The following is a 13868-nucleotide window of genomic DNA, read 5'->3' as shown; positions in this document are numbered from 1 at the left end:
TGTCTTCAAATTCTTTGTATTTTGAGCAGCATGTGAACCTCATGCCATTAAATCTTCTGTTTTGGCAATGCCAATAGAGCCTTTCTAAGACAAGACAAAATGAATTGCTCATGAACTTGCTTTCCCCATCAACAGGTTTCATTAGATCGATCACTAGCCTGAACCAGCGTGACTCTCCTTGTGTTCTTCTGGGAACATTTTAAACATTTATATGGAAAATTTTTTTCAGAAATAAATGACCGGTTTTGCATCAGTAAGAATGCAGAATTTAGCTTCTACAGATGTTTTTGCCTTCTTGAAACAAAATGATGGACAAAAGTCAAAAGTTAAGACTTGAACATTTTCAGAACAAGTCCACTTAGTTCAAAATGACCCCGAAAGTGTTGCTTTTAGCATCTTACTTCTGTGGGATCTTTGAATCACTTATTTTTTCTGTTTTAAAAACAAATTATTTTTAGCGAGTTCTATCAGAATCTATTTATAAAAATATAGAACAGTGTTTTCATTTAATATTCTATTAATTTCAACATGCAGAACAGTATTAATGTTGCTCAGTACATCTGATTGAGCCTACCAGGAACAAAATATATCATAAGCAAAACAGAATTAGCAGCTGTAAGAATATCTGACCCTGCAGAAGTTAATGTTTGCTTAATTTCATTTTGAAAGTGTGCCAGAACTGTGATCATAATCAACAGAGAAGGTCATTCATTTATTTCCTCTTGGACTCTGTAACTGAGTTCTGTTGGCAATTAATTTCACTTAGCATTTTCAAGTCAGTGTTATTCTACTGCTGCATAGAGCTAGCGATGTGGCAGGGAAGTGGTAGAGGATTGCTTCTGGGGGCCTCGGGTCTTTGCCGGTACAACAGGTGGACACAAGCCCAATCTGAACCACAGTTGTGTGCAGTTCTGGGTCCAAGTTAACAAGTTGTGCTAAGGGAAGGGACAGGGATGTTTTACTTTAGACTCAGCACCGTTCCAGCCTAGCTGCATGTCTTCTGGTTCAGAGCCAGCCTGGGTCTGACCTGGCTTGGATCGTAAGCAAAGCAGGTCTGGGCCTGCCTGCAAAGTACTGTGCAGAAATGTACTAAAGCACTTGCTATTATCGTTTGTAGGGGAGGCAGATATTTTTGTGCTAATTTCTGGTGCCCTGATTGACATAGGAGGCTTTTAAGCACAGCCCCTCTCCTAGATCACTGTCTTCCTGCCTGGTTTCCATCTCAGAGCAGACCATTGAGAGCATCTTACATTTGTCATCTCTTACGTCTAATAACATAAAGGCTAATAACGGATGTTTGCAGTGACAGGCTTGTGCTTGTTTCCAAGCCAGGACTATCTAAATAGGTCGCCCTCCTGGCTACTTGTTTAGAAGTCCTAGGGAACAAAAGGCCATTCCTCCAGCAGTGTTTTATGCTAGTTAATTTTGACTCCACACGCAAGCAGAGCAGAGAGTGCTCTCTTTTATACAGAAGTGGGTCGGTTTAAGACATTGTTCCTTCTTGCCTCCCAGCTGAGATTTAGGTCTGATTGTATCTTAATTTAGGCATAGGATGGAACACATCTTTAGGCATAAGTTCAGCCCAAATGTGCAACATGAATGTTTTCAATATTTGTATTCACAACTTTGGTATGAAGAAAGATACTTGTAATTGAGGGCTGGGTGTTTCAGGAGTAGATGGCTGTTTGCTTCAGTCCATGGTATACCTTGCCTGGGAGGCAAGCACTTTGTAAGGAGAACATGAGGTGTGGGAGCTGCCATGAAAGGATGTTCTCATAGTTTCAGATTCTTGAAAGCTAAGAAATTTCTGAATCAAGGTTGCCATTTTATTTCCTCTTTTAAACATGTGTCTAATTGAAGGCTGGCTGATTTTTTCCTTGAGAGCTTTGCCTAGTGTGGCGCACTGGAATAGCTGGAGGTCTGCGAGTCAGTATCTCAATATTTTGTGTTGGTCTACTTGTTAAAGATATAACAGTGCTGTATGATAAATAAATACACATTTATTACATGGCACAACCCTCCACCCCACATATTAAGTATCTTTAATTCCTTATGGGTCCTTTCATGTTTATTGTTGCAATACCTGAGTAATTTATCACCATATCGTGGAGAAATAGAACAACGGTGTTTACTTACATTTAAAGATGTGGAACACACAGATACACACAGATACATGAGGTCCACTTATTAAAGGTTCCTAGCTTGAGGTGTCTACAGTGTGATTTTTCTTTTGAAGTGTAAAGCATAATGAAACGTATTTAAAAATCCCATTGTCTTCAGCAATAAATGTAAATGCACCTTTATTAATTAGCCTTCAGGCTCTCAAGCTAGTGCTCCTATACAATGAGGACTGTGACTGCATATTTCTGTGGCCAGTCTTTGGGTGAAGGGACCTGCGTAAAGCTAGAAGACAGTCAGGCAGGATGGCCTCCAGCTGCCTCAGGTGTATGGTTGTCCTTTCTCTTGCAGCTCCCAATCTCTACTCTACCTGCATCCCAACTCCCAATGCAGGGGCCTCAACACCAATAGCGAATGCAAGTCCATGGCAGAACCTCACAGTAAAACCAGCTCTTGTATGAGATGAGCAGTAGTCATGTTTCCTTTAAAAAAAACCCAACCAAACAAAACAAAAACCACACAAAAAAAAACCCTTAATCACACAGTTTAATTTTACATTGGCAAGTACACATAAGGGGCCTGAATTTATGTTGTAATGATGACCTGAATTTCTGTTTTTTTCTGAAATTTTGAGATTTTTGCAGTTTTAAAGAGTGTTTCTGTGTGTTGTGTGATGGTTTGCATGTCACTGTTTGTTACTTTTGTCCATTGTGCTTTCCTGTGTGAGTTACAGGTATAGTTCACGGGACTGACTTAAGTTACTACTGCTAGCCTTAGGACCTGGCTCCTGCCACATGAGCTCTTTCATGTACTGTTCTTATAGCTGAGGTCTGCCAAGTGCTTTTATTGATGAATTTCTAGATTCACACACAAAGGAGCTGGTCAATGATCCTTTTCTTGTGGAAGCTTTCACCCTGGGATTTGATATCTTACAGAATCTGAATATGTGAACACATCCAGTTACCCCTCCAATAAGTAATTTGCCTGACTATCTAGTGCAATGGCTGTCTTTATTAATGAAAAGAAGATAGAAATACTACCTGCATGTATGGCATGGTGTTAAAACTTGTTCTCTAGTATTACAGCTTTTTTATTCCTTTTTTTTTTTTAATAAAAAACCCCAAGATTCTTTTCAAGGGAGATGGACATATAAAGTGATTTAATGTGCTTTATTAATGTATTATATGTGCATACATTCATGTCTTTTGTGTTTGGAATCACAATACTTCAACGTTTTAAAGTATCATGTGGATTAATTATAAACAACAGTTAAATTTTTGATCCATCTGGTAAAAAAACCCCAAACCAAACAGTGAAAGAAGATCTTAAAGTTTTTTTGGAAAAACCTACTATTGTTTTCTACCAAGTCTTTTGTAGAAAGCAATAACTGTGATACCGCATTTTAAAAAAAAAGTTAATAGAATATCTTCTCTTATTTAATCATTTTAGAATAAAATGAACCATTTCCTATTCTGTGTTTTATTTTGCCTCAAATTATCTAAAAGCATTGAGGAAGTCACATGAGCAGTACAAATCATGATCAAAACCAATGGGACAGGAAAGTTTTGCAATCCATTTCTGTGAATTTTACTTGCTTGTAATCAAGTTAAGAGGGTAATAAAAAAGGATGCTAGTTTGTTCTTTATTGTTTTATTTCCTGTTGCTGTAGTACATGTATAGTAGATAGATAAAGTACAGATATTTGTAGTTAATTCAAATGCTAAGTGCGCTTGTCAGCTGGCTGTTTGCTTAGGATCTACTTCATTAATTTAGGACTGCATAGCAAAGTTTTTGATGATTTGCAGTACACTTATGTTTGAGTATTTTCCAATTGGCCTTATTTACCAGGACTGGAGTTACCAAGTTCTGGAAGTTTGCAAAGAGGCCAAAGGCTATGCCAAGTTCTCTTCAAAACAGAGTAGACTTTAAACCCAAACCCAGCCCTGGCATGAGGCCAGAGCTGTGAAGACTTCAGTCTTTTTCCAGGGCAGTTCTATCTTCACTTACATTAAAGATGAGGGCAGCTGCACTCACTATTATTTAACTCAGCATGTTGTGTTTTAACAGGCAACATATTCCAATACAATAATAAAAAAAGGCAACTAGCAAGTGAAGGGTGTAACAGAGTGCAAGTAGAAAATCACTAGTAATTGTGAATAATAGTAGCCATAGGAAATTATTCCCATTGAAAACCACTGGGTTATTTAAAGTGTTCTGTTCCGTGATTACTCAGATTTAGTGAAAAACACATTATGGTGTTCCTCATTTTATATGAGTGGCTTGCATGAAACACCTGAAGTGTTTATGAGGGGGAAAAAAGAAAAAGCTGTTTTTTTCATTGTCATATCTGACTGGAGATTTGCAGATTTATTTCCAGTCTCAAAGCCCAGTTTATGGTCTTGTTTTCCTCATTCACTGTTTCAAATATTGAAGGTTCTACAATCAAACTGCATCCTCAGTGAAATGTGTCTTAACTCCCAAATTAGTTTCTTGTTTTAAGTGAGAGTGCAAGTGTAATAACTCTAATTCAAATTAGTTGTTGTATTCCTCAATAATTAAGAATTTTTTTGAAATCTTTTTTGCTGTAGATTTCTGTACAGTTAGTAGCAGTTCAGATCATCTGCTATGGAGTCATTAAGGCATACTTAACTAACAGTGTCCTATTTTTATGCAAAAAAAATCAAAATACATATTTTATTATTAATTACATATTATTACTGTAAGCAAAGGTGTGGTACCTGATAATAAATGAACACAGTATCATATATGAAGACCAGTTATTTTATGAATGGTTGTATTTATACTAACCGATTAAGTTGTCTCACTGACATTTCCTCTGCAATGTAACAGTGAGATTAGGGGTTTTTTTAAATCATAATATGTGCAGTAAACTGTTGATAGCTGCTTCAAGGCTGAAATCAGAAGATAAACAAGATTCATATAGGAATAGAGCGGAAAAAACAGGTTACTCTTTTTGAATGTACTATTCTATGGAAAACATTTTCAGAATTGTTTGTTATGGTTTGATTTATACCCCTGTGCATTGCTCTTCAGGAAATCTGTTTGCTTATAGAGGCCTTGAAATAATAAGAGATCAAATCAATAAGTCAACATGAAATATAAAGGAAACCAAAGGGGGATTGCCTTGAGCGAATTACTTTTCATTGACATATGGTTTTCTATACTATATAGTCTTCTCCAGCCAGACAGATGGAAACAAGCCATACAGGGGAAGATGTGAGCAAAAAGGTGAAAAAAAAGATTATATCGGCTGTTACTTACAGAGCGAGCTAATTCTTGTCCCACTGAAATCCATGGTGTTCCTGTTAACTTTGTTGGACAAAGGCTTGGTTCACTGAGTGTAGTTCTGGCTCCTTAGCCATGCCAATGCTTTAAAGCTGGTAAAACCAGCCTGTGAAGCAGGAGGAATTTTTCGTTTAGGGATATTTCAAACTAGGACTCCTTACAATGACTGCAGCGGACAGAAGGATTCGGAGAAGAGAATGGATTTGAGGGGGAAGAAAGAAGTGTGAAGCCATGAAAACAAAAAGAAAGAAAGAAAAGAGAATTTGTTTGTTGTAAGGCAGTGTTATTCCAGGTGAGAGGCTGTGATATGAATATGATTTCTGGATGATATTTGAGAGATAGGGGAGAGAAACAGCATAAGGATGGCCATACTGGTTCGGGGCATAGTTCTTTCTAGCCTAGATTCCTATCTTTGACAGTGGTCAGTAGCAGGTACCTGGGGAAGAGTATGGAGACAGGAAAATGTATAGTGATAAATCTCCCTAAATACTCCCACTGCTTTCACCAACTTGTGGCTCAGGGACTTCCTGAGAGAGCAATAGTAGTTTTGTGTTTGTCAAGTAAATTTGGGAAGGGAAAAGGAGGATAGATTTTTAAAGAGATTCTGCTTTCTGCAAATGATGATTGATGGCTGTTTTTGTAACCTCCCTCCATTAGTACAAATTCAGAGAAAACTTGAACGAACTGAAGCAAACCTTAACAAATTGTTCTTGAGCTTCGGAGGGGGAGAGGCCTAGAGAATTGTGGGGGTGGACTGATATGTGAAGAGAGTATTTCTCATGCCATTAGCAGTTTGTGAATTTTTAATCTGAGAACATCTCAGATCCCTTAACTATCAATAGCTAAGGAGGATGCTGTGCATACAACACAAGGAGAGAGCATGAGTGCATCCTTTAAGACTTACTGCTTGGTGGTGTAGTTGGTCCCCCACAGAAACAAGCAAACATGTCTCAGCAGCATAGAGTACCTCTGGGGTCCTAAATCCGAGCCACAATTCTGGTGACCAAAGTTGCCAGTTATGGAACAGCAGCTTCTTTATGAGAGGGAGAGAAGAGAGTGGAGAAGTGGGGATGGGGCACGGAGAGATGGAAAAAAATCCTTTCATAACTTAGTAGTAGAAAGTTTTTAAATTTATCCTGGTTTTTGGAAGAAGCAATATTGCTTTATTTTACAACTTGTCCCTTGGCTTCAGAGGAAAGTTTTTGAGTGGAATACTTCTCATGAATAAGAATGTCCAACTTCAGCCCCGAGTTAAGACAAAATATGACAGCAGGATGGGATGGAGAGCAGCAAATTAGAACATGTGATACAAAACTGAAGTTGCATCATAACTTGATTGTAACTCAGTTCTGCAGTTCAGTATGTGCATTTATATTCCCATGCTTAAAAATTTAGTTTTATTATGTGCTAAACTCTTTTCATCAGGTTTGTAGCCCTATGGAGTGATTCAGAGAGGTAAAGGAGGCGTGGATAGTGTGGCAGGATAGGGAGACAAGTAAAAGAGGCTTGTATAGACACAGAAGTGAGAAGACTGCTTCTGCAATTAAAGAAGCATGGTGGAGTAAGCAGACAGATAATCACGTGGCAACATGAGCAAATTGGCAAGAGAATCAGTGAGCAGTTTCTGGAGGATGCAGACTATCGGGCAAAACTAATCTGGCAACAGAACACAGAGTAATTTAGAGGAAGAGATTAGAGGCTATAAAGGTGACCTGCAGGACAACCTTTTTTGGGGAAAAAAAATATCTGTAGAGTCATTTCTGTCTGAAAAACCTTAGCTTATTGAAGCTCTCTTCATACAGAAACCATTCCATACCATTGATCGTTCTTCTCTCCCTTCTTTGATTTTTTTCCCTAATCCTAATAGTTTAGTTTCATTTTCAAATATGGCCTAAAACTGTACACAGTACTGAAGATTAGCGTGCTGGGTATTTGTAAAAAGGCATCATGATGTTTTCAATTTTTACTCTCTATCCATTTCCTTTTACTTCCTAGCATTTTGCTTGTTGTGGGATTTTGGCAGTGTTTCACTGAGCACTAGGATATTTTCATAATTGCCCTAGTATTTAGAAGTAACTTGAAGATCTCCTTCCTCACTGGCAGTAGCTTTTCCAGTTATTGTGTTCACGTATTTTAGCCTGATTTTCTCTGTTTGGTTGCTGTGCAAGTTTTAGCAAGGCAAGGTTTGTAGGAAGAGATCTAAAATGTGCTAACAAAGAAACCAGGAAAAATAATAGTAGTATTACCAGCTCTCCCACAGTATGTGCTTTGTTTTAATATAGTTTCTGAATAAATTGCAGTAGTATTCTTTTTTCTGGCTCATTTACCATTAAAATATATTTTGTAAAGGTAAAACTGTATTTTGAAAGAATTTTCGGATTGTGATTAGTGATTATAAAAACTGCTCCCCCCAAACCCAGACAAACTGTGAAGAGTGACTTTTCACTGTATGTGTATGCGGACTTGTTTAAGGTAGGGTCCTTTCTGTAGTAGCTTATCAGGATTCTGCTGTAGCTTATAAAACTTCATACTCAGGGGATTTGCTCTGCAGAATCAGTCTCACCTGGTGTACCAGTTTGCTGCATAAAGAACATTTTCTGCCTTCCTTCTCATGACTGTACATTGTAACATAGAGTACTTCAGCTTCCCCTGTTCAGAGAGGCTGTGCATCTCCATCCTTGGAGGTTTAAAAGATTCAGCTTTTCAGACAAAGCCAAGGCTGCCATGGTCTAGTATTGGGAGATGAGCAGGAGGTTCTATTAGATGACCTCCGGAGGTCCCTTCCAACCTGCATTTGTGTGATTCACTCTACTATGGCTTTAAACGGGGATTAGAGAGGGTGGGGAAGCTAATGTATTTGATATTGGATAAGAAAAATAGAAGTCAGTGCTACAGCCTTGAGGGTTTAAGGTAATCTCTTTTACTGTACTGATAGCACCACAGACCTGTTTCAAGATACCTTGAAACAATTAAAAGCTGCCAGACATGCAGATCTGACAAAGTGTGGGGTATGAAATAAGAGATGAAAATCTATCTTGGTCCAGCATAACAAGTTCTGCATATTATCTAACAGCATATTTTCATATTGACTTAAAGAAGTTGCTTGTAGCCTAAATTATGTGATTTTTCTCTTTTTTTTTTTCTTGGTTAGCCCTCTCTTTTTGGGATTGCTTTAGAAGGCAGTAACTGTTCCCAGATTTGTAGATTATTGTAATTAGTATGTTGGGTTTGTATTGCCCAATAGGTATCAAATTCTGCTGCTGTGAAAAATAGAGTTTAATATAAAGATGTCTAAACTGATTTTTGTTTAATAATATCCCGTTAGTGTATACTTGTCATGTGCTAAATTTAGTTTATTTTCATATATTATGAATGATGATATTTTCCTTATCTTATAAGAGATAGAAACCTTTAATTTTATTTTGAGTCCTCTAGTACACTGTTTATTTAGGTCTTGGTCCCTTGAAATACTCCTAGTGTTGTATTTGGTGTGTACAGGTTCATCCTTTGATGTCCAAAAGTGTTAATCTGCACAATGTCCTATTTTAAGCAGGGTCTTGTTTTATGCATTGTATTTTTTCTTTAAAATTATGCTTTTTCAATCAGTACATAACACCTCTTAATGTTATCATTAATATTTAACCTGTTTTCATACAAGGCAGACTTGAGTCAAAGTTTGTCTTGTCTGGGAAGCAGTGATTTTTTAATTTTCTTTTTCCATGCAAAAGAGCTGTAAGTTAGGTACTAGCTGTACATTTCTTGTGTTTTCAGCAAAAGTTTGAACACATGCCAACTTCTGTGACCACGTCACACATGACCTGGGACCTTATGTTTTGGGGACTAATCTTGTTCTGAGCTCTGTTTACTCAACTTTTTCTGTGTTCGTATTAACAACAGTAAAACTTGGGTACTGTTACTGAGAGAATCTGGTTAGTTCAGAATAGGTTTGGTTAGAGCATGCTGACCTGTGCAATGGATTTAGCCCCACACTTTTAAACTTCTATTTATTTCTTGTAAAACTGAAAGAAGATTCTAACTTTCTCCTTGTGTGCTCATTAGAAAAGACCAGTATTAATTTCAGAACAACAGTCAATCTGAAGAAAAAATGCTTTAAAAAATATTCAAGTACTCGCTGTGAAAGTTTACACTCTGCCAGTGACATCAAAGGCAGGATGAAGCCTGCACAACTAGCTACAAATCTATTTAATCTTTTTAGGTGTTCTCCATCACCTAACATGCACAGAAGCCTGAATTTTGCTACAGGTGTGTTGTTATTGGTCTTATTGCATCAGCTGGTTACCTAAGGAACTGAGCCGCTTTACAGTAAATATTAATCCTTTCAGGGCATGTAAATAATAAATTTACCAGAAACTATTATCTGCTACTGGTATTGCTGGCAAAGTGATCATAGTACTTGTAAGCCTATTCCTGAATACCTAGGTAGGGATCAAAAAATGATAAATAGTTCTGAAAAGGGGTTGGTAAATATTTTAAATGTCTCTGGTGATTAAAAAATGTCTTGAAGAGGCTATTAAACTCTTAAGCTGTGATTACATTACTCTTGCAAATAGACATTTTTGTTTGTTCTAAGTGACTTTTTGCAATAAATAGTGAATTCTAAACTTACAAAAACAGTAAGGTATAGGGAGAAAAAAATTCTGATGTGATTAATAACAAGGAACTGAAATGTTACGTAATCACTGATTTTGTACTGATACAATTGTTAAACATTTGTCAGAAGAAGCTTTGTGACAGCTGTTTGTTTTCCAAATTTTTCTCTAATCTGAAGAATTTTAATTAAGAAAGAAATACAGTTCAGTTTTGCCCTTTTATTCTTGTAGTTCAAAGGCCCCATATTGAGCTCCATCATTCTTTTGGCTCAAATAGGATTGACCTGGCTTCTCCTATACTTAGTATTGCCTGGTATTGGCTCTGGATCCTCTGGATTCAAAATTACAAATCGTGGGCATAGCTGAATGAGCTGTCAGCTCGAATGCTGAAAATGGCCAGTTTTGTTAGGTATTGTTAGGAATGAACACTGCAAGCACTTGTTTCTCATTGCAGGATGTGCAGAGTCTGTCTGCTTTTACAGGGAGGAAACAAGTTAGATGGCAGATTTTTTTCGTAAAGGAGTTCTGGGCTTAAATCAGTTCTTATGTGAGCTAGGAGTAGAGTCCCATGATAGGAGAATACATTTGGTTTTTATCAACCAACCAACAATCATACATCAGTGTAAATAAATTCAAGTCTCTATATAGTAATGATGGATGGGTAGTGGGATAGGTGGCAAATAATGTTATTCCACCATCTTGCAGTTACTGTTTCAGATCTGAACTCATTTATTTTATTCTCTGTATTTGACTACAGAAGAAATAATGCAGGTGACAGAGAGAAGGCACTACAAGTTATGCTTCAAGTCCTGCAGACGTGTGATCACCCTGCTCCAGATATGTTTTGCTTGTGTGGGAGGATCTACAAGGATATGTTTCTTGATTCTGACTGTAAAGATACCAATAGTCGAGATCATGCCATTGAATGGTAACTGAAAAAACTCAAAAATACCTATTTAAAAATGTTTTCAGACTTTTATTTCCGGTTATGAAAAGCAGAGCTGTAAGAATTAGAAGGTCAATTGTTCTACTTATCTCTTTTTTTCAGCGTCCTGTTTGAGTAACTGGTTTACTGAGGACCAGATCTTTGGATATGTGTTTTCTTGCTTCTCTTTATAGACGGTCATGGATATAGAATGATACACTTAGTTTATTGGGGGGGATGATGATACGTCCATGTCTTTGTAGAGAAAATATACAATTAGTCTGCTTCAAGGCCAAAATGAAGTACAAGTGAGATCATGGGACTTACGTTGGTCCTCTGTGCAAGGATGGTTTCCACACTGGGTCCCCAGGAAATGCAGCGATCTACTGTATATAAGGAAAAATATTGATTAACTGCATTATGAATTTTCTTAAGACAGTAAGGCATGCATGTGCACACAGGCTCTCACTGACATACTGTTCACATAGGTGCATTTGTACAGTCATATCAACTACTGCTGAGTACAATAATGTTAGCAATGTGGGTTTGTACTGTAACTGTGAAATACTCCCCTCTCTCTCTCTCTCTCTCCTTCCCCCCCAAAATCACCTCAACATGGTTAGTGCAACATGGATGGGTAGTGAACTTAGAAGCTTCAGATGGATCTCTTCATCCTGCGCCAGCTAGTGGCGTGCATTCAGCTGTCTCAATTACCTTTAATGAATGTGAAGCTTTAAAACAAAGGGCTTGGAGCCTTTTTTAAAAACTTCACTGAAGACTAATATTTTCATTGCTTTTCTCATATGAATAATATAATAAGATTAGATTCTATTGCATTTAAGAGTTTTGCAGTAACCAGTTTGTTTTATTTTCACAAAACTACACAACGTGGCAGGACATAAAACTAAGCAGAAGTTTTTCTTTCTCACCATAAGACAAAAAGCTACTTTCTTTCAAGTGCTCTTTGCAAAGAATGCCATTGGTACCAACTAGCCATATAGTCCTTACAGTAAATTAATAGCTTAAAATACCTACCAAAACTTTGCAGCATTTCAGTTCTTCTATACAGTGAGATGTGAGCTCTTGACCCTTCTCTGCAGGTATCGCAAAGGATTTGAACTCCAGTCAACTCTGTATTCTGGAATTAACCTTGCAGTTTTGCTACTTGTTGCAGGACAGCAGTTTGAAAGCTCAATGGAACTAAGGAAAATAGGTAAATATCCACACACAGTGCCACAGACAAGTTTTCTGCCTCTCTCCCTATGAAGAAAACAAAATGGTTATAGTGATGGGTTGCACAGACAGAAAGACGGTTCAGGTTTTTAGTGGTGGGTCCCGGGTGGCAGGCTAAAACACAAGGATCTTGAAGGACCATTTTTCTCCTTGTTGCCTTGGAGGAGTTTTCTGTAACTTGGCCCATCTAAAGGGTCCCAGAGATGGGAGAGGAACAAAGAAGGACCAACTTCAGGACCATCTGTAAACAGCCTTTACTGCACCACAAAGATTATCCCATTGCATAGCCAACAGGGGACAAAGACAGGAAATGACAGAGTGTGGCCCAGCTCTCCTCAGGGATGCCAGGGAAGGATCCACAGGGTTTCTGTTGTCCCTGATCTGAGAGACCCACAAGAAGTATCACCTGGAAGGATATACTGGGACTGTAACTACTTGGGTACCTAGATTCACATCTTCCATGTAGGTGCTAACTAAAACCCACCGCTATATGTCTATAAAGAAATCATATGATAGATACAGATATACAGTTCTTCCTAGAAAGATGGTAGTTGAAAATTATATTTGGAATCAGATCCTGCCTGAAACATACACTTGAACCTTAAAGGGAAAGAATGCAAAGGTGGCTTTAAATCATTCCCCTGACCTTGCTCTGGGGTGGACTTGCATAAGCCTCTAGCCATTGATCTCTTGCAGTAGATGCAGATCTCAAGGACACAGAGATGCGCAGCTTACACTGAGAATCAGGAGGCAGATAGCCTGGATAGATAGCACAAAAGTTTTTGCAACACTGTGTGTGGTAGGAGTTCTGACTGTCTGAACTGTATTGGGGATGTTATTTGCAGACCCAGCCTCTGTCTTGGGCAATGTTTTTTTTCTGGGGAACACTTACTCCACTTTATTTTTATCACTAATGTTTAATCAAGTCTTATTAGTCTTTTACTGATAGACTTATCAATAAAAAACACTTATTAGTGTTTCACTGATAGAAAAATATGGTTTTTAATTGAAATTTTACAGGTGTACGGTTAAACAGTTTATTGGGAAGAAAAGGAAGCCTAGAAAAAATGAACAATTACTGGGATGTGGGACAGTTCTTCAGTGTGAGCATGCTGGCTAATGATGTTGGTAAAGCAGTACAAGCAGCAGAGAAACTTTTTAAGCTGAAACCTCCAGTGTGGTATGTGGTAGAAGGCTGTAGCTCAAGTACCCAACTATGAGGAAATACACAAATTAAAAAAAAATTGTAGTCACTTGGATAACTTAACTGGATTTTTCCATCTTAGATTGTTTGTAACTCTGACTTTATACTCTGTTCTTTTATTTTGGGAAAGAAGGGGTAAGGTAAGAAATTAAGTTACCCATCATTGTTGGGTTTATATCCCATTGAAGCACATCTTTTATAAGAAAGAATTTGGAAATTAGTGATGATTCCATCACTAATTGGAATTAGTGATGATTAGTGAAACAATTCTGAAAAGACTGTGAAAACATTGTTTTTGGAGTTTAGCTAGCTGCTGCTTCCCTCCCCCACCATCTTCTAGCTCATAATATCCTGTCTCATCATCATGTAACTACTCCTGTAACTATACCTTTTCACAAAAACATATTGTTCATGAACATCCATGTAAGCTCATGACTTAAGGTTTAGACTAAACTTGCTATTCTTTCCAGAA

At 37.7% G+C, this 13868-nt stretch overlaps 1 protein-coding gene across 1 annotated transcript in view; it reads left to right on the top strand.

Moving 5' to 3' along the window:
* Positions 1-13868, top strand: part of MAP3K15 (mitogen-activated protein kinase kinase kinase 15) — a 64217-nt gene that overhangs the window by 18435 nt on the left and 31914 nt on the right. The window contains exons 7-9 of the mRNA XM_009582752.1: positions 10792-10962; positions 12060-12172; positions 13213-13372. Coding sequence (XP_009581047.1) covers positions 10792-10962; positions 12060-12172; positions 13213-13372 — 444 coding nt within the window. The remainder of the gene's footprint in view (positions 1-10791; positions 10963-12059; positions 12173-13212; positions 13373-13868) is intronic.

This window comes from Fulmarus glacialis, unplaced genomic scaffold, assembly GCF_000690835.1.
Source record: "Fulmarus glacialis isolate BGI_N327 unplaced genomic scaffold, ASM69083v1 scaffold8618, whole genome shotgun sequence".
In the NCBI taxonomy this organism is placed as follows: domain Eukaryota; kingdom Metazoa; phylum Chordata; class Aves; order Procellariiformes; family Procellariidae; genus Fulmarus; species Fulmarus glacialis.
The sequence above is the reverse complement of the archived record's forward strand: the minus strand, read 5'-3'. Positions and strand labels throughout refer to the sequence as shown.